Source organism: Tenrec ecaudatus, chromosome 1 (genome assembly GCF_050624435.1).
Source record: "Tenrec ecaudatus isolate mTenEca1 chromosome 1, mTenEca1.hap1, whole genome shotgun sequence".
NCBI lineage: Eukaryota > Metazoa > Chordata > Mammalia > Afrosoricida > Tenrecidae > Tenrec > Tenrec ecaudatus.
The window spans coordinates 38654425-38682063 of record NC_134530.1 but is presented as its reverse complement, the minus strand read 5'-3'; the positions used below and the strand labels follow the sequence as shown (position 1 = coordinate 38682063).

Here is a 27639-nt window from a genome sequence, read left to right as displayed (position 1 = left end):
CAGCCCGTGACCCTGACCCTGGCTCATAGGGCTAGGAGATGCTCAGCCAGGCTTTGCTGCATGTCTGTAAAGAGCCTAGCATGGGTCTAGCACAGTCAGCACACAGTCTATGTCAACACATTCCAAAGTTCTGGGGAAAATCCCATGATCCCATGAAGTTTTCTACAAATTTTCTCAAGGTCTTCCCTTGTATGGCCTCCTGGAGCCCTGGTGGTGTAGTGTAGTGAGTTATGCACTGGGTTGCTAACCACAAGATCAGCAGTTCGAAACTACCAGCCGCTCCAAGGGAGAAAGAGGAGGCTTTCTGCTCCTGTAAAGATTTACAGCCTCTGAGATGCACAGGGGAGTTCTACTCTGTCCTACAGGGCCCCTTGAGTCGGCATCGTCTGAGTGTGGCTTCTTAGTGTGGTGCTATCTCCTTCCAGCTTCCATCCCTTCCCCTTTCTGCCCTCTCTCCTCAGCCTAGCCCCCTCCACATCTGTGGGGGTTCAACTCCTCTGCACTGGTGACTCAGGTCCCCCGGGAATTTCCGGGAGTAAGGAGTCACCCTTTGGTCACGCCCATCAGCACCTTTCTCTAAACATGAGCCCCTGCCCCCATGGCTAAGACCCACAGAAATGGCTGAGGTGCCTGGCTGTGCTCTTGGGCTGTAGGCAGGCTGGCCCTGGGGTGCGCAGACAGGGATGCGCAAGCTCCTCTCCCTTTTCTCTGTTTTTGCCTCCAGGCTCACCAAACCCTGGGAACCCTGCTCTGGACTCAGGAACTGTGACACCCCTACAGCCCTGTCCAGGGAGAGAAAGGCAGGAGGCCCCTGGAGCTAGCGAGTGAGCGCCCTGGCTGAATTCTGACCACAGCCACTGGCCAGTCTGGCCCATGGACTGCTCTGGGTTTAGAATTGTGGTAGTGAAGTAGTTACATGCTGGCATGCTAACTACAAGGTCAGTGGTTCTAAACCACCAGCAGCTTCTCAGGAGAAGGACAGGGTTTTCTGCTCCTGCAAAGATTCGCAGCTTCAGAAACCTGGAATCAATTTGATGGCAATGAGACAGCCCTGTCCTGGGAGGGCAGGGCAGAAGGGCCCTGGGACAATTTTGATGGGCGCAACTGGCCAGCCCTGCCCATGGGACCCCATGATCGAAAAGAAAGCTGGGTTCAAGAGAGCTGGAGGGAGGGCCCACAGGGAGAATCCAGAGGGAGGGGGCAGGCCTGGGAACACGTTTGTTTCCCTAACAGACATGATTTTTTTAAAGTATTTTCTTTTTGGTAATGAAAGAATTGGGAGTACGTTATATCAAGATAATGCATAGTTCTGATTGGTATCGAAAATAAAAGCAAAAACAAAAATCAAAGCCCTGGAGCCCTGAAAATCCTAGGCTGGCATTCCCGTGCCTGCTCCCAGCAGCCTCCATGGAGCTGAGCAGGTCTGCTCCCTGGCCATGGGTCACTGCGGCCCACAGCACTGCCCGGTCCCCAGGCCTCTGGGCAATCTTGCTGAGCTGAAGGGCAGCGCTGACCCTTGGCAGTGCTCACAAAGCCTGGGGGTGGGTGGGGTGGACAATGCTTGTCATCACTACCCCTGGGCTCTGCATGAACTGATCTAAACCAGCAGATAACACGGCAACGCCAGCTTTGTAACCGCCCAGGCTAACGCTGGCCTAGATGTTGTCCAGCCACTGGGGACGCCGCCCCTGGCTCACGGCGACCTGGTGCCGCCCACTTCTGTGCCTCCCCCGTGCCCAGTTTTGGATTGGACAGTTGTGTTTTGAGAGCATCCCCACTGGCTGCCCTTCGGAAGCAGGTTGGCAGGCCTTTCTTCCTGGTCCTTCTGAGGCTGAAGCTCCGCTGAAACGTGTTCAGCGTCACAGCAACATGCAAGCCTCCTCTGCGGGATGCGGGTGTGCTGCCCTGTGGTGCGCCGACCCGGCACGGAGCCTTCACGGAAGGAGAGCAGTCTCAGTCCCGCAGAACCACCAGCCAATGCAAGGCCTTCAGAGTTCTCTTGAAGGTGGGCACAGGCCTACCAGGGGTCCATTTCTCCGACGAGGAAAGCAGAGCTCAGCAGGGCTCCAAGCGGCACCCTCTGTCTCCGGCCTCTTCCTCTTGGGCACCTCCCTGGCCTCAAGCACACGTGACCACCTGCCGCTGCGATCTCTTTGCAACAGCTGTGAGTTAGGTGGTGTTAGTTCCACATTACCTTGGGGTAGGTAACCTGAGGCTCCATGGGACACAGTGACTCGTTCGGGGCCATGCAGCGCTGGCCTGAGCCTAGTGTCTGGTTCCAACACCTGGGTCTCCCGACAGGGGACTGGATGTGGGCAGTTCTGCTGGGGCCCGGCTGTTACTATGAGACCCAGTTCCTTGCAGGCACAGTGAGGCGGAGGGAACTGGGGATTGACTCTCAGCCCCAGGCTGCACTCGGGGATCCCCGTCCAGCGACCTCCACCCTCATCCGTGGAGGGCCCTCAGGGCGCCACCTGCCTGTGCAAGCAGCTTGGACCCCTGTAGGGCCAGCTGTCAGAGATAGCCTGCTCCCCTCCTGGCCTGGATGTCCTGGACCACCAGCTCCACGCCATGCCGGGGCATCATGCACTGCGCAGCCGACGTGGCTGTGGCTGACGACACTGGCCTGTCCCAGGGAAAGGCCTGAGACAGATCTGAGCTGCCCGGGGGTGACTGCTGGACAGTGTGTGTGTGTGTGTGTGTGTTGGGGAAGCAGGGCAGATATCTTGGCAGAACAGGCATGCTCACCCCTACCAACAGGCCTCTGCCAATGGGCTTAGCCTGCTTGCACCTGGGACCCAGGGCGGCACTTCGGGGATGGGGGGCAGAAGCAGGGTGGGGGGACACTTCTGCCGTCTGAGCTGCCACCTGCTGCCTCAGCGCTGCACCACAGGGGCGTTCAGTGGCGAGAAAGGTCACGTCTCCACCTGCTCACCTTGCCTGGAGAGGCACCCATTTCCCCAGCACCCAGGGATCCCACGGGAGCTGCTGAGTCTCTCTGTGGTTACAGGATGTGGGGAAGGTGGCCTTCATCCTGGGGCAACTCCAGGGATGCCTGGCTCTGCCCTTCAAGCACAGACTCCTGAAGGAGTCACCTGTCCACACGTTTCTGGAGGCTACAGCCATGAAGGGCCTGCTGCTGTGGCCACAGGAGTGTGGGAAACACCAGGGGAAAAGAGAAAGCAGTCCCGCTGCCTTTACTGTGGGCTTGTCAGAGCCTTGATAAGCCATGCGCCCGGTCTGGCCCCCTTCTCCGGCTGAGCCTGTAGTCTGAGACGGCGGGTGCTGCTCTGTGTCGGGGGTCCTGGGATCTGGAACGGGCTCTGCTGCACGTCTGGCTTGACTGTGGGCAAGTCCCTCCCATCTGCAGTGTGGACGGGGTGGGAGCGGGGTGGTCTTGTAGCTCAGAAGCCTCAATGGTTGCAAGACCTTGCTCCCTCTGGTCCTTGAGGGGGCTTGCTTCGAAGCTCGGGCCAGCTGCTCAACGTCCGTGGCCTCAGCCTTCTTGTTTGTGCAAAGGGGCCCATTCTGCCCATCTCACAGGGCTGGTCTCAGGCGGTGGCTGGTCACTGGTCTGCGGTCGCTGGCAGTGCCCTGGGCTACGGCTGTTTCTCCGTGTTATTTCATCCTGTCGGCGGCTCTGAGTTAGTCCCTTCAACTCACACTGCCCTCAAGTCAGCGGGCTCACAGCGACCCTACAGGACAGGGTAGAACTGCCTTGGTCTTCCAAGATCGTGACTCTCTACGGGAGGAGAAAGCCCATCTGTCTCCTGAGGAGCAGCTGGTGGTTTCAAACTACCGACCTTGTGGATCACAGCCCAACATGTTAGCTACTCTGCCACCAGGGCTCCTGAGGTCGAATCACGCTAGTTTTCAGGTGAGGAAACGGAGGCATAGAGAGAGAGGCTATGTCACTTGATAAGGTTATCAGCTAGTGAGTGGTGGGGCTGGGCCTCAAACCCAGACCCTTAGTTCTCATCCAGGCTCCAGGCTGCCTGTGCACGTGAGCTGTATTGGGAAAGGGCTGGGACTGAGCAGGGCGCTGTCCGATGTAGCGCCCTGGTGGGTGGGGGTGTGTGTTGGTGTCTGGGGGAGGGGCTGTGTGCCCAGGGAGCCTGCTGGTTCTATTCCACCAGGGCTGAGCAGGGGCCAGCACCGCCTCTGGTGAGGGGGGAAAGTGGGGAGCATGAAGGGGCCTGAGGCAGCCTCTGCCCCCTTTCCCCTAACTCTGTGAGTATCCAGAAGGCCCTGGAAGGAGCTGAGGGTTACTGCCATGTGGTCTTCGTGTTGTCTTGCGGCTACGGTGCCCTCTGCAGACATGAACTTGCCATCTGGAAGCTTCTGGGAAAAGGACAGTGGGTGTGTGCTGTGGGCAGTGGCCTTGGACGCGCTAGCCAGCTACTTCCTATGGCAGGACACGGGACCCCAAGACCCCACAGGTGGATAATAACCCACCTGGTCCATTTTAGAGGGAGCCTGAGTCCCAGAGAGGAGACCTCGTAGCATAATGGTTATGCCCCGGGCTGCTAACTGCAAGGCCAGCAGTTTGAAACCACCAGCTGCTCCACGGGAGAAAGATGAAGCTTTCTACTCCCAGAGTTTCAGTCTCGGGAACTCACAGGGCAGTTCTGCCTTGTCGTGTGGGGTTGCTGTGAGTCAGCATCGACTGGATGGCATGAGTTTGGCTTGGTTTTGAGGCTCAGAGAGGGAGACTGCTTGCCTAGGGTCACACAGCAAGTCCTTGGCCAGGCTGCGAGCCAGGAGTCCAGGGCCAGGTGCTGGGCTAGTGTGAGTGGGGAGGCTCTTGGAGCTCCAGCTTGGGAGGTCTGGGCAGATCCTTGTTGGACCCTCTGCACTGTGGCTCTGTGTCTGGCCCCTTCCCAACCACCGACTTCAGCAGAGTGCATCCCAGTTTAGGATTTGCTCCTAGTTTAGGGTTCATCCTCTGGGGTCCCCATGGGCCCCCACCCGAGGCCCAGGATGCTCGGTGGAAGTTAGGGTGGTGGCTGTGCACAGATTTCTTGGGAAAGCCTCCCCACAGAACAGGGTCCCAATCTTGCCAATCCCTACGGCCTCTAGGCAAGTCAGGGCCTCTCAGGGACCCTTTTGGGGCTGGTGAGATTTGGGGGACCCTGTCACTGTGCAGATGGAGCAGGACCCAGGAGCTGGCATTTGGGCAGCCTGGGCCCTTCTCTGGGTGTGGCTTCTGCTTGCTGGGAGCTCTGGGGCTGGCCCATACTCCCCGTATGGGTCTCCCTCTCCATGGGGACGCTTCCCAATGCCAAGTCTGCACGGGAACACACAGGCAGGATGAGCCACCCTTGGCCTACCCGTGACGGCTCCCACCTTGGGGTGCCACTTCAACATGCAGAGCTCAGAGCCTCACCCCTAGACCACCAGACCCCACAGGGGTGCAATGAGGGCTGGGAGTCTGTAAGCTCTGTGACAAGTCCCCTTTGACAAATACTGGTCTCCTGCAGGGCCTCTATCCCCCCTCTACCCCCTGCTTCCTATCAGGCCTGGCCTGTGGGCTCTCGTATGGAGGTCACTGTGTGGGGGAGAGAGTGGAGCTTCTGGCTAGAGGCCGCCTGCTAGTTCTGCAGCAGCCACGGCAGCCCCTGAAGCTCCTCTCAGGAGCCCAGCTGGGTTTCATGGGACACAGTTCCAAAGCCCCCACTGACTCAACACTTTTCCTTCTATCTTGAGGCAAACTGAGCCCCAGAGAGCTGGTTGCACTCTGTTGATCAACTGTCTCTGAAGAGAGACAGCATCACACGAGGCCATGGGTAGGAGAGCCAGAATGCTGGAGTCCTCCTGGTTCTGCTTCTTCTAGCGGCATGACTTTGGGCAGGAGCTCACCTGTCTGTGGCTGGGTTTACTCATCTGTACAACGGGGCTGGTAAAAAGTAGCATTTCTCTGGAAAGGTTGTTGGAAAAATTGAATGAGTGGTTATCTGCAAAGAGCCTTCCCCCGACTCCAAACTCACTGCCCTCGAGTGGACTCTGGCTCACCACGAGCCTCTAGGACTGAGCAGAACTGCCCCTGTGGATTCCTGACACTGCAACTTTTTATGGGAGTAGAAAGCCTCGTCTTTCTCCTGTGGAGCAGCTGGTGGTTTCCAGCTACTGACCTTTCAGTTGGTAGGCACCATGTAACCCGCCAGGCCACTAGGGTGCGGAGCTCGGCACGGTGGGTGCCGAGAGCTTGCAAACGCCCAGCAGCATGCGCCTAGCTGGACTCTGAGAGAACTTGACCCTCCCTGCTCTAAGGCAGAGAAGCCTGGATTCTCCCACAAAGGAACACGGAACTGAATTCGGTGCTCATAGACGCCAGGCTCACACCAGCCCAATACGCTGATTTTATACCCAGGGACAAGTGTGGATTGAGTCCCCTCTGTGCTCAGGACCTGTGCCCTGCTGTGTTCATGTCCTTCCCCATCCGGCTGGACTGAAGCTCACTTGTTAAAAGCTAAGGACCACCCAAATCATGGGCCAGCCAAACACCTCCAGCTCCCATCTCTGAGCCTACAAACAGCGGGGAGATTATCACACCCATTTTACAGAGGAGGACGTTGAGGCCCAAAGGTTAAACAACTAGCTTGAAATTGGCTGCAGGGCCAGGGCTGGGCACAGTGATTCAGGCTTGGCTGTGGCATTCCCCAGATGGGGCCAGACAAATCCCCAAGGGCAAACCCTTCTTTTTTGTGGGGTGTTTCTTGATGGATGGCATGTAATGTGGGAGATATTCTGGCTTTGGGGCATTTTACTGCTCCTTCCGGGCACCTGCAGAACACTGATGGCGTAGTGGGTTAAACACTGGGCTGCTAATCATAAGGTCAGCAGTTTGAGACCACCAGCTGCTCCACAGGAAAAAGATGAGGCTTTCTACCTTTGTAAAGACGTAGAGTCTTGTGGGCAGTTCTACTCTGTCCATAGGGTCGCTGAGTCAGTGTCAACTTGATGGCAGTGAGTTTTGAGTGAGTTCCTGGCAACCAATCAAGAACTCGGGGAAGGACTCCCGAACCAGAAACTCATAAATGTCCATATCTTCCAAGAGCTGATTCCGTTCTCCCACTGGGCACTTGGGAAGCCCTGCCATTCGGGGTGGGATGGGGGGCTGGGCTCGGGGGTGGGGTGGGGTGGTGGTCAAGGTTTTCAGTTGCTGCTGTGTTTGCTTCTTACAGCCGCATCTTCTTCGATGTCGTTCTCCGTTTGCTGGGGGTGTGGCAGGGCCCCACAGGGACGCAGGTGGCAGGCTGGCTTGCCGTGTTTTCTTCCCTGCTGCTGGGCGTTACGGCGGCTTGCGGCTGTGGTTCAGGTTGGAAGCAGACACACCCCCAGCTGCCATCCCAGAGTCACAGCTGGCCCGCACACCCCAATCTGCCCGCAGAGGGGCACTCACTGGGCAGGTGTTGTTCGTGAGGTTGTGATTAAGTAGCTTCTAGCATCAAAGTCAAGGGCAGCTCGCCTAATAGCACACCAAGGTTATTTTTCAGTTCACTGGGCGTGATTTTATAATACAAAAGGACCAGCCTTCTATAAGATAAAGAATACACTCATTACGAAATCTCCCCCTTGTTTCTTCATCCTCACCAAGCTGGCTGCCCATTGAACCACGGGAGTGGGTGGGAGGTCAGGGACCATAGCATGTTCTCTGTGACCAGGGCTGAAAATGCTGGAGCCCCAATTATTCCGAGCAGATGGGCTGGGCTAGGGGCATCTGTGGTTGGTCCTGGCGCCATTTTTCTGGGGAAACGTGCAGGATGGTTTTATTGCTTGTTGGCCCCTCCACGGTTCAAGCTTACTACAACTGGATCCTCAAGGAGCCCAGGCTGACTGAGCCAAGCAGCCCAACAGCTCAGGGTCCTCCTATGTCCGGGAGGAATGCCAACCCCCTTCCCCCGATTGGGGTGCAGCTAGGCCCCAGGATGCTGGGGTAGAACAGGGGGTTCGACCACAGTGCCATGAAGCAGCGTGGGGCCAGGACTCAGCCTAGCCCGTTTCTACTGCTCCTCCCACCAGCTCCTCTCTGAACCCAGAGGGCCAGGCAGACAAAAATCGGCCCAGTCACCAAATCAAGAGACTGTGCCTTGGATGCCAGCTCCAAATGATAGGCAACTGAGGGGCGGGTGGGAGTCTTTAGAAGATGCCCATCAGTGAGCAGGTGCCCCTCCCAATGCTTAGGCCCAGGCCCCACTGCCTAGATCAGTTGTTCTCAACCTTCCTAATGCTGGGACCCTTTAATAAACTTCCTCATGTTGTGGTGACCCCCTCAACCATAAAATTATTTTCATTGCTACTTCATCATTGTCGTTTTGCTACTGTTATGACCCGGGCGACCCCTGTGAAAGGGTCGTTCGACCCCCAAAGGGGTTGTAACCCACAGGTTGAGACCCACTGGCTTAGATAGGGTGGTGGCTGAGAGCATATATTGTGCTGCCAGACCCCAGAGGTTTAAAGTCCATTCTACTGTTCAGCAGCCCCGGGAAGCTGGCCGACTCACTACCCCGTCTTCTCGATGACACAGATGGTAGGAGGGTTACCTGGATTAATGCGTGTCAGGTGCGCAGCATGGGTCATGGTAAGTGGTTAAGGACTGTTAGATGGTATTATTCTTGTTACGACAGTATTACTGTGGTTACGCCCAGGCGAGCCTGCTGGCACGGAGGGGAGGGCATGGAGAAGGCCCACTGGGCACAGTCAGTGTGCACAGCACAGCTCGAGGGCAGTGCTTTCTGGAGTCATGTAGTACACAGCCTACACAACTGGACGCTGGCCCCGAGTGCCCTGGGCAGCCCTCCACCTATTACTGACCATAGGGGGCACCTCCAGGCAGACCACTGGTGGCGCAGGCTCAGAGAAGATGCAGGTGACCAAGGCGCTGGGGTGACTTTGGTGTAGAGCTGCAGTGACCCGAGTAAGATGTGGCCTGGTCCTTGAGAAGCTCACAGGATTTTAGGAGGACACTTAGTGGCACAGTGGTTTGAGAGGCTCAGCTGCTCACCAAAAGGCCGGGGGTTCGAACCCACCAGCCAGGGTGCAGGAGAACGTGGTGGCAGGTTTCTGCTTTTCTAAAGTGTCTCTGCCTTGGAAACCTGAGGAGGCAGCTCTTCTCTGTCCTGCAGGACCACTGTGAGTCAAGACGGAGTTGACCACAGTGGCCTAGTTAGGACCAGAGCCAAAGTTCTCCCCACCTGTCTAGTGGGAGAGGCTGGGCTGGCTAGTTTGGGATGGTAAGTCGGCAGTTGATTGGTAGTGCCTGTCTGAAGGACTGGAAAGTGAAGAAACCAGAGGCCACTTTGGGATGGGGAAGGGCTCTTCAATTGATTCGTGATGTCTGCCTAGGCCAGGGTGAAGGAAGCAATGGCTTCCATGCTAGGGGGTTTGCTGTCCTTGGGCCAGCGGGCAGTTCTCAATGCTGGCTGTGCATTAGGATCACCAGAGGAGGTGCCACACTGACTCAGAGTAGGGCCAGAGCATCAGGATTTTTTCCTGAAAGCTCCTCCCTCAGGTGATTCTAATGTGGCCGATTGAGACCTGTGGATGGTAATTCAGGTGGGCGGGCAAGTGGCCCAACACACATGTCACTACTCCCTTGGTGAGGCTCCGGGCAGGTAGCACTGATTAAGTACAGGCGGCAGCTCAGTCCCTCACAGCTCCAAGCCTTCCTGACCTCCCAGGATCGTAAGTATCCCTCTGCTTCCTTACTGACCGGGTCCATGCAAGCTTCCTTGGTACAGGGAACATGCACGTATCACCTTGCTTTGTGCGTTTCCCAGCTGAGATTCCTGGGAAGAAGAAAGTCTGGTCTCCCCTCCATCTTATGGCTGGGGAGAATTTTTTTTTAAGTTGGTCGTTGTCTGATCGGCCTCTTTACTGACAGCACTTTGGCTCTCCCTGGGGAAACTCCGGGCATTATGTCTGCGGGGACTGCCTGGCACACCCTGACTTCAAGAAGCCCCGGGACCCTAGCTCTGCAGGAAGCAGCAGGCCCGGAACTCAGGCCCTTTGGAATGAGCGATGGGGGAGAAGGAAGCAGAAGAAAGCTGACTGGGGGCGCTCAGGTCCAGAAACGCAGGGCTCCAGGGCCAGAGGGAGGTGGTGCCGTAGGACAGGGCCCCTCTGGAGGCTGGTGACACCTCGAAATTATGGTCTGGGTGGCAGACACAAGCTGTTTCCTGGAGGCCACCTGGCCCGGTCTTGGCCCCTCACACGCCCAGCATCCAGCCAGCTTTCCTTGGCCCCCGCAGCCCCGGCCCGGGAGTTCCAAGGAGCCAGCTGCAGCCTCCCACCCGGAGCCAAATAGAAGCAATCAAATAAGATAGAATTCGGCAATATTTTAAAATAAGCTTTATTTAGATTTTTTTAATAGTTTATATTTGCATCCATGCCTTCGAGAAACCTTTCCCACAGGAAAGGTTACTTTCATCTAAAGGTACCCATAACTCATTCGCTATTTGACGTAGTTCTCTGAAATAAATCATCCTTAGTCACTTTTAGAATGATCTCCTAATTTACCAAAAAAACAAACCTGAAATGGAAAGGAACTACTGAATCATTACTGGGAGTGGCTGGGATCTCATTTCATCAGAGGCAAAGGAAAAACAAAAGCAGAAAAGAAAAGAAATCACAAAGGGAGCAAAAACCTGGCCTAAAATCCCTTCTCTGAGAGCAAGCCTCCAGCTCTGGCCAAGCACAGGCGCGGGTGCTCGCTTGCTGCCCAGATGCCCTGCTTACTTCTTCCCAGCCCTAGACTCGGCGGGAAGGAGGAGAGCAGCTGACTGGGCCTTTTCCTTTAGTTCCAGAGGCTTCGGATCAAGGCGCTTAGCTTCTCTGGCTGATACCCCAGTGGGCTGTGAGGGCCTGGCTTGCTTTTTAAGAGCCGACAATGTGACTGTTAGCAGAAAGCGCAATTCCTGTTGTCTAGAGGGCATTGTGCTTGGAGCTGTCAGCGGTTAAAGGAGAACAGAAGGTGAAAGAAAAGGAGGTGGGGTAGGGCAGGGGCTAGGCCTTGGGTGGGCCTAGGGGTATGGTTTAAGGTGGACCCCACTATCCAGCATGAATTTGTAGGCTGTTCCCTCACCTGCTCCTGGCAACCCTGATCTTCTGGGGTTCGTGGGCTCAGGCCCCTGTGACATGGCCACAGGGACCCCGAGAAAGACTAGGCACTGCCACCGGAATGGGGAGGGGAGAGGGCCTAAGTTCTGGGACTCTATGTCCCCAAGACATTCCCTGCTCCTCATCTTCTTTCCTGATGGATGAGGGTGAGCAAGAGCCGGCAGGGAGGGCTGTGTGGGTGAGTGGCTGGCTATCTCCCCTGCCTTCCCCCTCCCCCCTCCCAGACTTGTGACAAGATGGCCACAGCTGAAAACCCTGTGCTGTAAGCAAGAAGCAGAGTCAGCCCGGAGAGGTGTGGGAGGCGGAGGAAGCCAGTATTGATTGCCATGCGGGGCCAGGGTGGGGGCAGAGGGCCAAGGGGTAGAAGAAGGGCAAGCTCTGAGATCCAGGGGTCCCTGGGTTCTGGCCAGCCTACACCCCACCTTGCCCAGGTTGGCAGTAGCCTGGTAACAGTGCAGACATGGTGTCAACAGTGACCCCTGCCTCCCGCCCACCTTGTGGAGAGACCACCATTCCGACAGCGATGCGGTAATCTCAATAGGCCTCGCTTTCTGACTTTGTGCAAAAAAATTAAATGAAACGATTTTTGTTTTCCTTATGAGAGGAAAAACGGCAAAGCAACATGAGATCCTGCAGGCCGCTCAGAAAGCCCACTGGACCTCATGCCAAACCCAGCCAGGCCCCTTGTCCGGGCTCGAGGGGGGCTCGGCGGAGAGTTGACCTTACCCTGGCGACAGGGGCGTTCTGTGTCCAAAGAGCCTCGGGCACACCCCGAGAACAGGAGTTGGTCCCACACATTCACACGGGAGGGCCAGCGGGAGCGGGGAGCAAATGGAAAACAGACCCCATCCTGGGGGAGCCGGGCTCTGGGTCGGCTTCAGAGGGGCGTTAACAAGCAGGGAGTGCACAATCGTCTCTGTTATTTACAAATACACAGCAGTCCTTCAAGTTTTCAAGTTTCATAAAAAGGAGGTGGGGACGGGAGAAACAAAAACAAACAAAATAAACGAAACCCAACAAACCAAACATAAAGAAGTGGGGGGGGGGAACCCCAACAAAAACCCAAACATTGAAAAAACGCAACAAAAACAAAGTCCGGCTTAACAATACAACGGCATCGCTCCGAAGACAACAGAGATTGACATGTTCACACACGGTTTGCAGTATGTACATCAATTACAGAGGTGGCGACGCACAGGACGGGGTTCACACGCAGGGTTTCCCTTGTCCGCGGTGCCTGCCCACACCCAGCACCCACGACGGCCCCGCCCCCAGCGCGCCCAGCCACACAGCCCCACGCACGCACACAGGCACACACGCAGTCACGCGCACAGACGCCCGTCGGGCGGCGGGCGCAGGGAGGCGGCTATCACCAGTCTGCGTCCTCCTCTATGTAATAATCAGGGGTGGTACCATCAAAGAGGCCGGGGTCGAGGGACTTCCGCTGCTTCCCTCTGGCGAAGACGCGGGAGATGGAGCCGAATCCCATCTTCTCCTTCTTCTTTTTCCGTTTTTGGTCTTCAAGGTCTTCTAGTGACTGAAGGGTCGGTCGGGTGGGCGCAGAGCGGCAGAGAGGAAGAGGAACAAAGGAGGCTTTAGTTGGGGGCAGGGCCGGGCCGGGCCAGCAGGCTGGCCTCTCCCAGCTCCAAGCCCGCAGATCAGGCCTGCTCCTCTCTAGACAGGGGAACCCGGGCCAGGGGCAGAGCTCCCTCCCCGGGGCAACAGGGTCTACCCAGGCCTGGCATGAAATCACTAAACCAGCCAACCAACTTGAACCCTGCCATCAGGCCGCTCGCATCGGCTGACCCTGGCCAGGGTTTTCTGTTGCGGAGTTTAGGGAGATGACAGCCAGGCCTTCCTTCTGTGATGCCCTGGGTGGCCTTGAACCGCCAGCCCAGGTGTGTACCTGCTTGGTGCCAGCCAGGGAGGACAGGTGCACAGAGCAGCCCTGGCCCGTCATAAGCACCTGGTACCAAGGGTGAATGGAGAGAGGCCTGGCTGTTCTCAGCCAGCGAAACCCAATGGAGGCCAACTCTGAACATCAGCCCATCAGGGGAGTGGTGCAGACCGGGCAGTGCTGGGTCACTGTGCCTGGGGTCATGCTTGAGGGGGGTGGGGTGGGGTGGGGCCGACTCACAGCAGGCAAGAGCAACAAGATTTTTATTGAAACACAATTTCGCTGTGTCAGTACAGGGCTGTGCAGGAGCACGGCGTACCACCCTGCATGTGACTGAGCCTGACGCGAGAGTACCACGGGGTTGGAGGGGCCGCCCCGGCCCTGTCTGCAGCGAGACCAGGGTTAAAAGAGGGCGAGGTGGGTCCGGACCAGTGGTTGGCAAACTCATGAGATAGAAGAGTCAATCTTGCCCCTCCCAGCGTTTTAAAAATTACTTGGGGGCAATATAAATGCATTTCTACAAAATAAATGAAACCCCTGCTCTCGGAATAATCGCTTTAATTTCACTTTCAGTCTTGCTTCAGAGCCATGCACGGGCTCTGAATGAGCTGCTGCCTAGGCTTTGGGGCTGCAGTTTCCAACCCCTGGTCTGGACCGTGAGAGGGCACTGGAGCTTCGTCTCAGCCAAGGGCAAGGCTGGACATGGTGGGGTAGGCACCTTGGCCTAGTTACATCTCTACATGTGGGGTTGGATCCTAAAGATCCTCCAGATTCTCAGAAACGGGGAGGGTAACAGGGACACTGCTCTGCCCTCCTGTCACAGCCAGGGTGACTCTGGGTCTATGGGGTGGTGGCTGCTAGGACCACAGTTAGAAACTGTCAGTGCTTTACACCAAGACATAAGGTGGCGTTACCCATGAAAGAGGTGGGGGGTAGACTAGATGAAGCCCTCCCCATTCTTTTTTTTTTAAATGGTTTTATTAGGGGCTCATACAACTCTTATCACAATCCTTACATACATCAATTGTATGAAGCACATTTGTACATTCATTGCCCTCATCATTCTCAAAGCATTTGCTCTCCACTTAAGCCCCTGGCATCAGGTCCTCAATGTTTCCCCTCCCTCCCCACTCCCCGTTCCCTCATGGGCCCTTGATAATTTATAAATTATTATTTTGTCATGTCTTGCCCTGTCCGATGTCTCCCTTCACCCACTTTTCTGTTGTCCTTCCCCCAGGGAGGAGGTTACATGTAGATCCTTGAAATCGGTTCCCCCTTTCCAACCCACCCTCCTTCTGCCCCCCGAGTATTGCCACTGACACCCCTGGTCCTGAGGGGATCATCCTCCCTGGATTCCCTGTCCAAACATCATTCTTAAGCGACCCCCAGGCGCTGCTCTGAGAAGACCACGGTGCACACAGGCAGCATGCAAACAGGAAGGTGGGAAGCTTGGACAAGAGGGATGGTCTTCCCCGCAGCCCCCTCATTGATGACATAATGTTGAATAAATAATAGAGATCAATAAAATCTTCCAGCAGGAAGGGTCCCCAAGAGCCCACCACCCGGGTCATCAGCCTCGAAATGATAATTTCACAATGTAGCTGCTAGAAAATGCTCACTGTGCACAGGGCAGCAGATAGAAGCTGGGAGCACCTAGTAGGTCTCAGCCACCAGTCTACACCTGACTCAGCCCGAAGCTGCCCCTCCCTGTGCCGAGGGGCCTGAGGATGGCAGGGGGGTGGCCAAGGGCTCATGGATCACAGGTGGTGCTGGGCTGGCGGCGTGGGGTGGGGGCACACTTACCTGTACAATGGGGTTGTGCAGGTTCTTCTGAACTGGGCCGGGACTGTCGCCCTGTAGCCAAAAGGAGAGGACGATGAAACAACAGAACGCCAGGTCACGCGGTGCAGAGGTAGCCCGTGCGGCTGGGCCTTCAGTGGAAGGCAGCTGCCCCTCAGGCCACCCTATCTCTTTAGTGGGGAACCCATCTCCCACCGCCTACAGCAGACACTTCCAGGGAGCTCAGTGATGGAGCCAGGCTGACTGAGATGCTGCCACCTGGATGCCAGGTTCTGGTCAGAGGTCCTAGGGTCCTGCTCTGGAAGCCGGACACCCTCTGACCAGCCAAGCAGGCATTCACCGACTTCAGACATCTTGTCTCTGCTGGTCCATCTCGACAGTACCTGGAGGCAGGTTTGGCTTGTGCTTTTCATAAAGATGTCTAGTTAATGTGGACACAGCACAGCACTGGACTGAGCTAAAGGATTCCAGGCCAGGAACAGACCCCAAGAGGATCCCCTACGAGCAAGAGGAGGATTCCTGATTTTGTGTGTGTGTGTGTTGGGGGGAGAAAGGGGGCAAGCAGGAGCTCCTGAGCCTGGCTTCACGATGTCTGCTTTGCCAATAGAACCCATTCTGTGGGCAGCTAAGAGAGCTCTGCTCTGACCAGGACCATCTTTGCTAAATCTATGGGTAAGAAGAGAATGAGGCTGGTGTGCAGACGACAGGCTTATCTAAGCACCTGCTTCCTGGCAGCGTGGCCGCTTACTGAACATCAACGTGCTGGACCTGACAATGCTAGCAGCAGGCACGTGCCAAGGCCAAGTTGGACAGAGGTTAGGCCTGGGCCAAATGCAATTTAGGAGGCCTTCAGATATCCCTTTCTGCAGAAGAGATTCCGGCGGTCAGCGCAGCCAATGAGGACAGGGTGTGGTCTCGGGAGGTGGTCTCAGCCAGGGGGTGTACAGTGCAATGGGGTATCTGGCCACAGGCGGGGTTCTCCACTCCACAGTGGGGAACGAGGGCCACTATTGGCCCTCAACATCACTTCCTTAGAGCCAGAGAGGCTGCCCGAAGTCCTCGTATGGGCCTCTGTCCTGACACTGGTCCTGCCAATTTTTGTGGCACACAGCCTCCCCTGGGGACAGGGGGTGAATCCATGGATTCCTTAAAGCCCAGGTAAAAGAATCCCAGGCAGCACTCCCTGAGCAGGGATCTCCTACAGGTGATCTCACCCACTCCCACCCCCCTTGGGCTCTGCTTCCATTTCACCAGGCCCAGGGACTTCTTTCTGCTTGGTTGTAATGATTTTGCTATTGGTCTTTTCCCCCTGGACTGTGGGCTGAAAACGTCCCCGCTATTATTACTCGTACATAGGCACATTACTGATGTGAATAAATTGATTTCCAACAGGCACCATTATGTGCTCCCTTACCACGAGCCCTAACAGCATTTCAGCCTATTCTCCTGAGTTTCCCCAGGGGAGGATCACATCAGCAGCAAATCACAGTGACTCTGTCTCTTTTGAACTCAGAGGCTCATCTCTTTTCATCTCCATTGTTTTCTTTCACTGGCTAGTAAAGCAGCGTTCACTGAGTTTTTGTTTTTTTTTGAAAAGCCTTTCTTGTATTTGAAGTCCTAACCCTACTCTGTCTCTTTGTCTTCAGTATCTGGTGGGGAGCCCTTCATTATGATCAATTACTGGGTACAAAACCGTGGTTCCACACCCTGACCCAGGGCTTCCTGTGCAGCCTCGGGGTGCTTACACCGTCCTGTGATGCCTCACCCACCCCTGCACTCCTTCCTTGGGGCGGGCCTCTCGGTAGCTGGAGCCCAATATAAAATCTGGAAGTATTGTATAAATAAGCAAAGCAAATACGGCTAAGGGCCATTTCATAAAATTAGAATAGATTCATGAATGCGCTACGTCTCCAGAATCCTAAAATTAAGTGGGAAGGGTAAATCCCTACTAGGGAACCGCCCCCTGGTGGTTACTTACTAGAATTGCAGGCTTAATGCTAAGGAGAAGCAAAGTGTGTGTTACTTGGGCCAGTGTGGAGCCACTTTCTCCAACCCCTCTGTGCTGAGACCCCACTTCTGTTTTACATTAGCGACCAGAGCACTAGTGAGTTGGGAGGGCCTTAGGCCAGGCCAGGCTGTTCCTGTTGGTGCCAGGTCAGCAGAGGGTTACCTGGAGCTTTTGGGGTGTTCTTTCTGACTTAGGTGTGTGCACACCTGTTGAGATGGGGGAAGGAAGACGGCCGATGGCACCGATGTGACAAATGGAGCTCAGTCTTTAGTCCTGACCCCAAGTTTACAAACAGAACCCATCTACGGAGAGCTGGGAGCCCGCTCTGTTCCCGATGAAGCACTGTGAGCTGGCCCAACAGGGCAATGAGGGGATGCTTGCTGTCACAACCATGAGCTGCTGGGCGGACTGCTCGGCAGGAGAAGCCCAGTGCCCCAGGCATGCTGCCCAGAGGCAGAGTCCTGGACTGCACGGACCCTGTGGCCGCCGAGCCTGGCCTGCCTTCCTCTGGGATACGGGGCACGTGTCTCGATTGTCCTTGCCCTCCTGGACACAGGGAGCAAATGGGCCTCATGGCCTTCTCGCCCCACCTCCATCGCTTCTTGCAACGGAAACAACACAACAGGAAATGCATTCGCCAGAGTGCTCCCTGGGGGGCGAGAGGAAACATCGGTATGTCTGGACCCCTGCCCCCTCCCCCCTTGGGCTCTGGGCAGGGCTCTGGGCCGCCCTGCGGCTGCTGGCCTTACGTTGCAGAGGGAATGCGTCCGGTGTCTTGGGGAGTTGATGTCGCTCGGTGTGGATGACCGGTCACCTTCAGCGGCAGATGCGTCGGAGATGACAGAGGGCTGCCGGGAGTGGCACGGGCTCACTCTGACCGCTGGGGAGCAGAGGCAGCTGGTAAGGCAGGGTGGTGGGGATGTTCTTGCCCAATGCACCCATTCTCCAGATGGGACACAGAGCAGACAAGGGACTCCCCCACCCCTCCCTGCTATCTTCCTGCCCCAAGTCATCACAGAACAGCTGCTGGGAAAACCTCCCACGCCCCTCTGGAGCTGCCTGGGAGACCCTCCTCATCAGGTGAAGGGGAAGATGCCAAAGTTTGCAGCTCCCTCTGTGACTTGTTTCACCACTGCTGCACTCTCCCAGAATCTTCTCTAGACTGGCAACACCAGTGTCCCATCCTCGATGCCCCACCACCACTGCCTCCTTCTCCCAGCCACCAGCAGAACCCCCAAGACCAAGCCCCTCCTGCCTCCCCTTCCCACCCCCCCCCTCAGGTCCTTCAAGGCCACTCTTCACTCAGTGGCAAAAGCCACAGCCTGACCACTCTGGGACACACCTCCCTGGGCTTCTGAGGCTGAATGTGACCTAGCCCTGCCACCTGCTCAGCCTTGTCCCTGGTCACTGTCCTTGAGTCCCATTGGCCTGGCATTGCCTGACCCGCCACCTCTTTCCTTCTCAGTCCCTTTCCAAGCCTGTCTTAGCGAGCTAGTCCTGCCTGAGATACTGAGAGTGTGACCTGAGAGCCAGACTCAGGTCCTCACAGCTTAGGAGGTGCCGGCTGACAGGAAAGCTCTCTGTCCACCCCAGGCACATCCTCTTCTCAACTGGCTGGCTCCCCTGGTCCTTGCTCATCTCTGCGGCTGTGTTGCTGAGTGACTGGCTTCAGGCACTTCCTACCATGATAATCGGGCGCAGGTCAAAGCTGTCTGCTCTGATAGAGATACACAGCCTCGGAAACCCTCCACCGGCCCGTGTGAGTCAGAATCCACTCCACGTGGCGGGCCCGGAGTGTCCTGATAACGGTTTCATAACACAACCCCCGGTGGACTGGTGCCCACAGGAGTGTGGTCGCCCATGTTGCTGGCAGACACACTTCCGTCCACCGCCTGGCCCAGGCTTGCTTGAGAGGCCTGCCCACCCAGGATGACTCTGCTGTTTATTTCTAGAAGCCACCAAGATCATGCTCCGTGTGCATGGGTATGTGTGTGTTGGTGTCTGCACACTGACACACTGGGTGTCTTAGCCATGTGGTAACCTCAGAGCTGAGTACCCAGCTCAGGGCAGCTGCTCTGGAAGGCTCGGCTCAGACGCCGCAGCCCGCAGGCCCTGCCAAGATGCCCACAGACCCTGCCAAGGCACCCACAGGCCGCTCTCGGGCCTGGGTCTGCAGGCAGCATGCAAGCAGGCCAGGTGACAGCCCAGAAGGTGTGGTCTCAACGCCAGTGCGTTGGCTACTGTCTAGTAGGGAGGTGGTGGCTGGAGGGACATTGGCTCTGAATCAGTAACTCGGCTCCGATGTGAGTTTGGGGACAGGCTGCGTGGCCTTGGACACCTGCCTCCCTCCCAGTCTGCTAGTTATGAAATGGGGTTGACAGTGGTGCCCACCACACCGCTCGGACTAACCAGGCGAGTGTGCAGTGCCTATGACAGCCCCACAGCAGGACCAAGGGACACACCCGGGCCGGCTGCCTGAGTATAATGAGTCCATGAGGGCGGTGGGGCCAGCTGCGGCTCAGGAGCCAATACCTGGGACCCTTCGCCTGCCCTGCCTCTACACTGTGACTGGACGAAGCTCAGCGGCTTCACAAGCCCAAGGAGCCCGTGTTACCCAGGCTAGCCAAGAAGGGAACCTGCTGATTGGTCTGGGTGTGGGCGGGTGACCCAGGCAAAGCCAATCAGTCCTTCTCTGGGATTTGTTTTGGGCACTGGAAGAAGAGGCATCTTTCCTTGCTCAAGACCGATGCTGTCCAAGACGTGAAAAGCCTGCAGCTGCTGGGGCCCAGTTTGCTGCCTTGTGGACGGAGACAGACTAAGCTGCGGTCAAGAGGCATTAGCGAGGCAGTACAGAGGGAGGGAGGGTCCGATACTGCTTGGACCTCAGGGTGCTTCGGGGTTGTGGACCCACCCCAGACGCAGCTCCGTGAGCCCCAAGCCCACCCACTGCAAGGGCGGGCGGGGCGGGCCGGGGCCAGGCTCACCTTGCCGGTCGGCGGGGTGGGGCGGGTGGGAGTGGTAGAGTGTCTGCTGGCTCTGCCGGATGGCCGCCGTCAGCGGGAGGTCCGCCTGCACCACCCACTCCTGGTTGCCGTTGAGCACCGTCTCGCCCGGCATGGCGAGCGAGTGCCGCTTGGGCACGTCCTTGGTCAGCGTCGCCAGGGACTGCTTGGCCTGGAGAGAGACCGGAAGTCAGGAGGAGAAAGATGTCATCGAGGGTCGCCTTGGCCTGCAGCTGGCGGCGCCACTCCCCACCATCGCTGCGGGAAAGCCGAATGTAGCAGGGCTCCCCAGGGAGCCTGCACCGGAGCATGTGCCGAGCATGTGCCGCTGCTAGCAGGTCAGATGTACAGACTAACAGCCTCGGACAGCCCCTGGGGGCAGCGCCTCGCTTTGGTGCCCTCCAGCAAAGGATGCTGCCGCCCTGACCACTGGGACTTGCTGAATCCTCATGGTTTGGAAACAGGGTCTTTGAGATGTGAAAGGTCCGAGGGTGGGTCCTAAGCCAAGCTGAGCCCTGCTCTTATAAGACACAGGCAGGGAAGAGCAACAAGCCAGGGAATACCTGGAGCTGCCAGAGGTGTGTCCACCCTCCCCCACCCCGCACTGCATTTGCTCATACCTGGGCCAGTTCACACAGCATGTTTTCCGGTTTAATCCGGTCTACTAAATGAGATGGAAGTAAGTTGATTTTGACCTTAAGTAGAACGGGTGCTCCCTGGTCTGCTCAGCCCCTGGGAACTATTCTCAATTTCACCCCCCACGAAAGGGAACTGGAACTCAGAGCTTCGGGGTACTTCCTGGTCAACCAGGAGGTCAGGAGGCAGCCTCTCCAGGGACGTGTGGTGGGCAGGGAATGTGGGCTTTCCCTGGAGGGGCTGGCCCATCTGGCTGGTCACGTGCAGAGGTCAGGCACTGAGCCCGGCCAGCACCTGCTCATCCCTCACCTGGCACCCTGTTGCCCAATGGCTTCAGTGCCAGGACAGTTGTTGCTCAGTCCCTTGGCCAGTACCTCAGGGTCACCTAAGATATTAGTCATCACCGGGGCCCATCGCCTAGGCCCCTGAGTAAGGGCTGAGCATATGACCCAAAATGGGCCATTTGGAGACCTGCAGGGAACTGACTTCACCAGAGGACAAAGGGCTTGAGCTCAACTTCCCAGCACACCCTCCTGTGACCATGGTAGAGGGCTGGCTTCCTTTGGTTTCTGGGCCTGGCCCTTCACTTCCCCCTGCATGCTCCTCCCAGCACACCCTCCTGTAACCATGGTGGACCCTTCCGGCTGGAGGGCTGGCTTCCTTTGGTTTCTGGGCCTGGCCCTTCACTTCCCCCTGCAAGCTCCTCCCAGCACACCCTCCTGTGAGGTTAGCCAGAGCTATTTTCCTTGGGGTGCATCCCAAGGGCTCAAAGTACACTTGGTGTTTCCTTAGGCCGGCAGTGACAGCTCTCACCACTCGGGAGCAGCACTGGATAAGGAGACCAGAAGGCAGCCCTGGGTGGCCTGGTCCTAAAGTATGGGACCCTGAAACACATCATTGCTTCCCATGAAGCGGCACTGCCCACGTGTCTGGTCATGGACACTCTCACCACAGCCCTACCGGGTTCGTGCTATTGTAAGTTGGTGGCACTCAGGCTCAGAGGGAAGAGCTCTGGCTGCCCCATTGGCACAGCGCTCTGCAGGAAGACCAAATGGCTTCCTCCCTGGTCCCTCCACGACCACCCTCAAAATGAACCCTCAAAGGCCCTTTGTGGGTGGGACAAGGGGCCCTCCCTCTCCCCTTAGCAGGTCAAGGGCACTGACGCCCAGAGCAGTTCAGAGAGCAGCCCAAAGCCACACAGGAAGAGATCAACACAGAACTCCTGGGTGCTGGGCCGCTGTTCTCCCACCAACCTGGACGGCTGAACCAGAAACAAGGGGACTGGAGTATTGTGGGGGTTTGTCTTAGTTTAGAGGTAATTCTGTCTTGGTTCCTCCAGTAGGGGATCTTCACTGCAGGTGCATTTGAAAATAGGCCCCCAGGAAGAAAAGAAATCACCTGTAACCTTCGAGCGCTAAGCTGGACGATGAAACAAAAAAGCTCCAGGTTGAGGAGATACAGTAAATTAATAGGGCCTTTCTAGTCATAATCCCTCACTGCTAGGGAGCTGATGCCAATTCTGCGCGTGCCTATATGGTAAGGCAGAGCTGCTCCTGTGGGTTTCTGAGACTGTAACTCTTTTGGGGAGCAGAAAGCCCTGTCTTTCTCACTGACCTTGCAGATTGCTGACCAATGTTTATCCACTCCATCACCAGGGCTCCTTATATGTGATATAATTCTGGCCTTTGTGCTTACCATGTATACTTGAGTATAAACCAACCCAAATATTAGCCAAGGCACCTAATTTTACCACAAAAACTGCATTAAAAATATGCTGAAAACACTCGGCTTGTACATGAGTATATACGGCATATGAATTCTTTTTCTTTCAATTAGCAATAATCGTGCTTCGGGTAAGCCTCATTGGCTACGATATTGCCACTGCGCAAAGCTACGGTATATGAATTCCTATGTGATTTACAATTCTGACTTCAGGTGGCTGTCGTCCCATTTTGGAGGACAAGGAGAGGATGGGCCTGAGCCCTGCCCTGAGTAGAGGGTGTGATCAGCCCCGCTCTTTGTTTAATGCAATCTTGATGACTGTGACTTGTAGCGGATGTGAGGAGTGATGTGGGACAGCTGAGAAGAGACAAGCTACTTCTGGAGTGGCCAGGGAGAAAGCCTGGCTGACTAAGATCAGCAGGAGGCCAGTATCTGCTGGACCCGTCCTGCCAGAGGCCCCAGGTCATATGTGCATCAATAAGGCAGTCCAGATTATTAGCTCTGGCTATCATCACGAGGTGGAGGGACGGCACTATTGCGATGATTCACAAGGACACTCCCACCGTAGGTCTGATGAGAAGAAGCGACTGGACCAGCAACCAGCAGGTAAGCACTTTGGCCCAAACCCTTTCCTAAACCAATGTCTGTTAAACAAACACGGACTTTTTTCTTCTGTTAACAGTAGAGAGGGGTGCGTGGACTTTTCGGAACCCTGCGCTCCCTGGGTGGCAGCAGGAGGAAGGGCGGCCTTCCCCTGGGGCAGAGGGGGCTGGAGGGAGTGGAAAGGGGGCCCCCATCCTGGCTGCTCCCACCCTCCTCACACTTGCTCTGCCTGACTCCTGTGTATCAACGCGCGGGTCACGTCGGCCCCCACCGGGGCTGTCGGGGCACTTCTCCCAGATCCTGGGCCGCCCCGCGGGGACCCTCACCATGGCCAGCTCGGCCTCCAGCTCCTTCATGCGGTTGTCCTTGAGGTCCAGCTGGGAGCGCAGCGCCGTGGCGTGGTCCGTGGCCTCTTTGGCTTGGCGCCGCAGCTCCCACTTCTCCCGCTCGAGCAGGTCCTTCTCCTTGGCCAGGGCTTTGACGGCGTCCTCGCTCTCCTGTGGGCGGAGAGCCACGCGTGACCGTGGGAGGGGCCTCCTCATGGTCCAGGGGAACCGGCCGGGCCCGGCCCCCAGCCCAGAGAAGGCCGAGAGTGGGAGCCCCACGCCCCAGGCCATGGCCAGGAGCTCCAGCTCTGCAGGAAGAAAGCCCTGGGCTCGAATGCAGGCCACCAACGAGCTGGGGGGATGGGACGGACACCACGCCGTTAGGAGGAGCCGCTCAGTCACTGTTCGCTCCATGGACCGAGGGAGCTGCATGCTTCACACTGTTGCAAAACTAAGATTGCATAAGGCAAGGGAATTAATTAACACAGGGTCCAACAAAAGTTAGGGTTCAAGGGAAAATAGCCAGGACCCAAAAGGTCAAATACAGCTCCACCTAAGCCTTGGGCTGCTAGTCACGAGGTCAGCTGTTTGGACCCTCTAGCTGCTCCCAGGGTGAAAGGCAAGGCTTTCTGCCTGCCTAAAGAGTCTCAGAAACCTACAGGGTTACTATGAGCCATTAAGGGACTTGGTTTGGGGGAGATGAGGTGCCGGGAGCCCTGGTGGCATGGTGGCTTAGGGACTGGGATACGTGTTGCATGTATTTTCCTGCAGTGAAATAGTTAGACGCCAAAGGACACGTACTGCGAAGACACTGCTTATATGCAATGTCTAGATGACGAGGCGGCACAGGGATGAAAGGGTCACGGTTCCCAGGGGCCGGGGCAGGGGAGGGAGGCAGCCAGGGAGCTGGGGAGCAGAGTTGACGTGCAATAACTTACCATCAAATAACAAACCACCTCTGGTGGATTTATAGCATAATCAGGTCTTTCCTACAGGTTGGGGTGCCATCCTTGTTTCTCTGTTTGGTTCTGTGGCTGGTGAAATGTGTGTGTCATGGGGCTATGAGGAGTCTAGCGAGGAGGCACCTGTTCCTGCAGTGGCCTTGGTCACTGCCCGGCCCAGCCCCGTGGGGGATGAGCACAGCCCCCAGCCTGCCTCTGAACAAAGCCAGCCGGCAAGGCACACACAGCTGAATCAGGGTAACCACTGAGTAGAAGCTTCGAAGAGGCAGGCACCCCGTTCTGCCCCCAAGAGGACATTTCCAGGCCCACACAAGGGCCACGGGCTATTCTCTGAACCCCAAGTCAGAGCTGAGAGGCCGGAGCTTATGGGGCCTACCACCCCTGCCCCCAAGTCCCCTGTGGCTGTGTGGAACTCAGGAAGACTTTGGGTGAGTCTTGGCTTCGGAAGGATGAGCTAGAAGTCCTCTCATTGCCTCAGCTTCTTCATCAGCACCACGTACCTCTGGGTGCTACTATGAGGGATGAAGAAGCGTCCCTTTGGACATCTTCTCCGCAGCCACGTGGACCCACCGCCCAAGAGAGTGCCCACTCCCCTGCCAGATCCACCTTCTCAGTGGTGTCGGAGATTGGTCTTCCCACCACACCAATGGGCACCTCAGCGTGCCCATCACCAGACAACAAGGCGGGCCTCCACGGCTCACCCGCCAGCCTCTCTTTAGCTGCTGGGCAGTGGCAAGGGTCCCAGAACAGAGCCTGGCAAGCAGCAGCTAGTGCACAGTGGGGAAGGCCTGACTGGCTGCTAGGACTCCAGTGGGATAATTCTCTCTCACTCAGGAGACCCAGGTTCGATTCCCAGCCAAGGCACCTCATATACCACCACACTGTCTGTTGGTGGGGGCTGGCTTGAAGCCAAGCTGTGACTGATGCCAATGGCCACTGTGGGACTGTGCTCAGGGCTTGGGGAGGGCTGACCTGCGTGGAGGTCCTTGCAGGGGCTGGAGCATGTGGGAGGGGGTCGGGGGCGTGGTTCATGCCCCTGGGCCCTGGTGCCAGGCTGTCTGGGTGTGGATTTCCGCTCAGTCCATCGCAGAGCTTCATGTCTGAAAACCTCAGCTCCTCCCCAAAGCCCTCTCAGGGTGACAAGTCGCTGGTGGTGCAGAGCGAGAGCACGATGCCTGGAGACCCCATTCTAGTCTCAGGTGGAGTGGTGGTTCCGGTTCCGGGGGCAGGGGCGCACCATCTCTGCTTAGGGGGTCGTCCCCTGCCTCTTGAGCTGTCCTCAGGTGGGGTCAGTGCTGCCAAGAGCAACATGGCCATCCAGGAAACCCCAGGGCCACAGAGGGGAGGGCCGGCTGCCCAGGGAACCTTGTGGGATGGGTCCCAGCTTCTCAGCAGCCAGCGATTCCATGAGCCAGGGAACTCGAGGTCCAGCTGGGAGGTAAGGCAGGATGATGGCCTGCTACAAATGTGGCCTTATTACCTAAGGTCACCTGTGTCCCATGCCCATCCCAGGCACTGGCTTGCTGTAACAACTTGTGCAGCTGGGTGTGTGCAGTCCCCAGACAGCCCTCCAGCTACTCTCATGGGAAAGGCACACCCATGGGTACAGCTCTCTGAGATTCGGCTACTCTAAGACTTTCTGGGCAGGGCAAGACTCCTTGTTTCCCAGCAGCCTTTGTGCCTGTGCTACCTCTCCTGCGGTCTCCCTGGGCCAGCTCGGGTGAGGCCTGCAGGGTCCCATGATGAGCGGGGTGGAACGTGGCAGGCTGAGGGTTAGGTGAATAGGGTGGGGAATCAGAGGGTCCCATCATTTGTCCATCTTCTTTATCTTGTAAAGGGTCTTTGAAAAAGAAGAAAACCAAGATGTGTGACTTCAATGTTTCCAAACCAGCTTGACCTTATGTGGCCCTTGGGTCAGTCACTTAACCCTTCAAGGCCTCGGCGGTCCTGTCTAAGGTTGGAGTTGGGCCCAACAAAGACTAAAGATCGTTATGACGTGGTCCTTGGGCAGATATGCTGGGATTTCAGGAGGGACTCTTGTGGCAGTTACATAATCTCCTGTCAACTTGAGCAAAGGGGTGGAGTCTAGCCTGTCAATGAGGTCATAGCCAATCATGCCTCTTTGTAGGCATGGCCTTCTCCTGAGGATTCTTGTTCCTCCTTCTTTTTCCTGCCGTTGAGACATTCATGTTGACAAGCCACATGGAGCGAGGCTGATGGAGCTGGAGGAGTCATGGGGAGACCCGCTCCAGCACTGAGATGCTTCCACCACCACTGGATCCACAAAACCTTCTATCCACTGGCCTGGGATCTTCCTGCATTCGGCGTCATTGAATGTGTTGTGTGAATCTGAAGAGGAATTTATGGACTAGTATTGAACACTGGGCTAATATTGAACTTAGGGACTTGATCTGTGCCGTGCTGCAATGTTTTCTTAATATACAACTGCTCTTTGATCTAAAGCTCTTTCCTGTACACACAAAGTATCTGGATTTGTTTCTCCAGTCTACCCGGACTAACACAACTCTCCACTCCATAACAAGGGCTAGGACAGTTGTTTTTTCTTTCTTCCGGTGACCGTTTTCCAAACCCACCGAATGGTACCGTGACTTGGTGCTCAGCTGGTAGCCACCTTGGTCTGCTCCATGCCTATACGGCTTCTGCTTATCAGAGCTGCAACTCCACCCCCGCCCCCGTGGACTGGACATAGGGGCACCAGCCACTCAAAAAAAAAATGGCTCGCTGCTCTCCATGGGAGTTCTATGCCTCAATACATACATGGTCTTAAAAGGACATGAGACACAGTGTCGTTAAAGAACCCAGGGTGATGCTCTGCCCTCACAATTGTTGAGACCTGCGTTCTGTCACCTTCACCTTCACTGAGCGCCATGTCCTTCTGTGGGAACTGTCCTTCCTGAAGTGTCCATAGAGGGAGTCGCATCGAAGGTGCATTGACTTGCTCCTCTCGCCCTGCCCCCCCACACCCCCAAAATCAAACTTGCTGCTTCCTGAAGTCCATGAGGTAGAAGACAGGAAAGCACTTCCCTGCCCTGTATGTTTTTAAGACTTGTAGCCCTTTGTGCAAGTAGACCTCATCCTTCTCCCTCAGGGCCCCTGATGATTTTTAAACTGCTGACCTGTAGGTTAGCAGCCCAACATGTAACCACTACACCACCAAGGCTCCTCTGGCCATCCTCTCTTCAAACTTCACCACAATCGGGCAGAAAACTCTGCAGCTGAAAGGGCAAGGCTGGCCCCTGCTGGTGGCCAAGGGTAATGGCGATCGATGGGGGCGGGTTGGGAAGTCTGAGCCCCTGCTGGAGTCAAGCCTCTGGGGAGAAAGGCTCCACGGGCGTCCCTTTCCCCTGGCTCCACAAGTTGCCACCGACAAGTCCACACCACAGTCTGCCGCGGAGCAGCGGCTCCACTTCTTAGCAGCTGGAGCGGACAGCGTGGGCAGCCAGGGCTGGTGCAGCTCGGGACCCCTGGTATGCAGTCTCTCATGGGGCTGTGTCATGCTGTTGGGGCGTGCTCTGCAGCCCTGCAGTGACAGGGAGGGCCCTGT

At 56.5% G+C, this 27639-nt stretch overlaps 1 protein-coding gene and 1 pseudogene across 1 annotated transcript in view; both read right to left on the bottom strand.

Annotated features, from left to right (window-relative positions):
* The window catches only part of KAZN (kazrin, periplakin interacting protein), a 145674-nt gene that overhangs the window by 36352 nt on the left and 81683 nt on the right, over positions 1-27639 (bottom strand). Inside the window, exons 4-8 of the mRNA XM_075550934.1 lie at positions 23113-23283; positions 19808-19997; positions 17573-17703; positions 14819-14869; positions 12532-12655 (exon numbers count right to left, since the gene is read on the bottom strand). Coding sequence (XP_075407049.1) covers positions 12532-12655; positions 14819-14869; positions 17573-17703; positions 19808-19997; positions 23113-23283 — 667 coding nt within the window. The remainder of the gene's footprint in view (positions 1-12531; positions 12656-14818; positions 14870-17572; positions 17704-19807; positions 19998-23112; positions 23284-27639) is intronic.
* On the bottom strand, positions 22204-22354 carry LOC142438110 (U4 spliceosomal RNA; annotated as a pseudogene).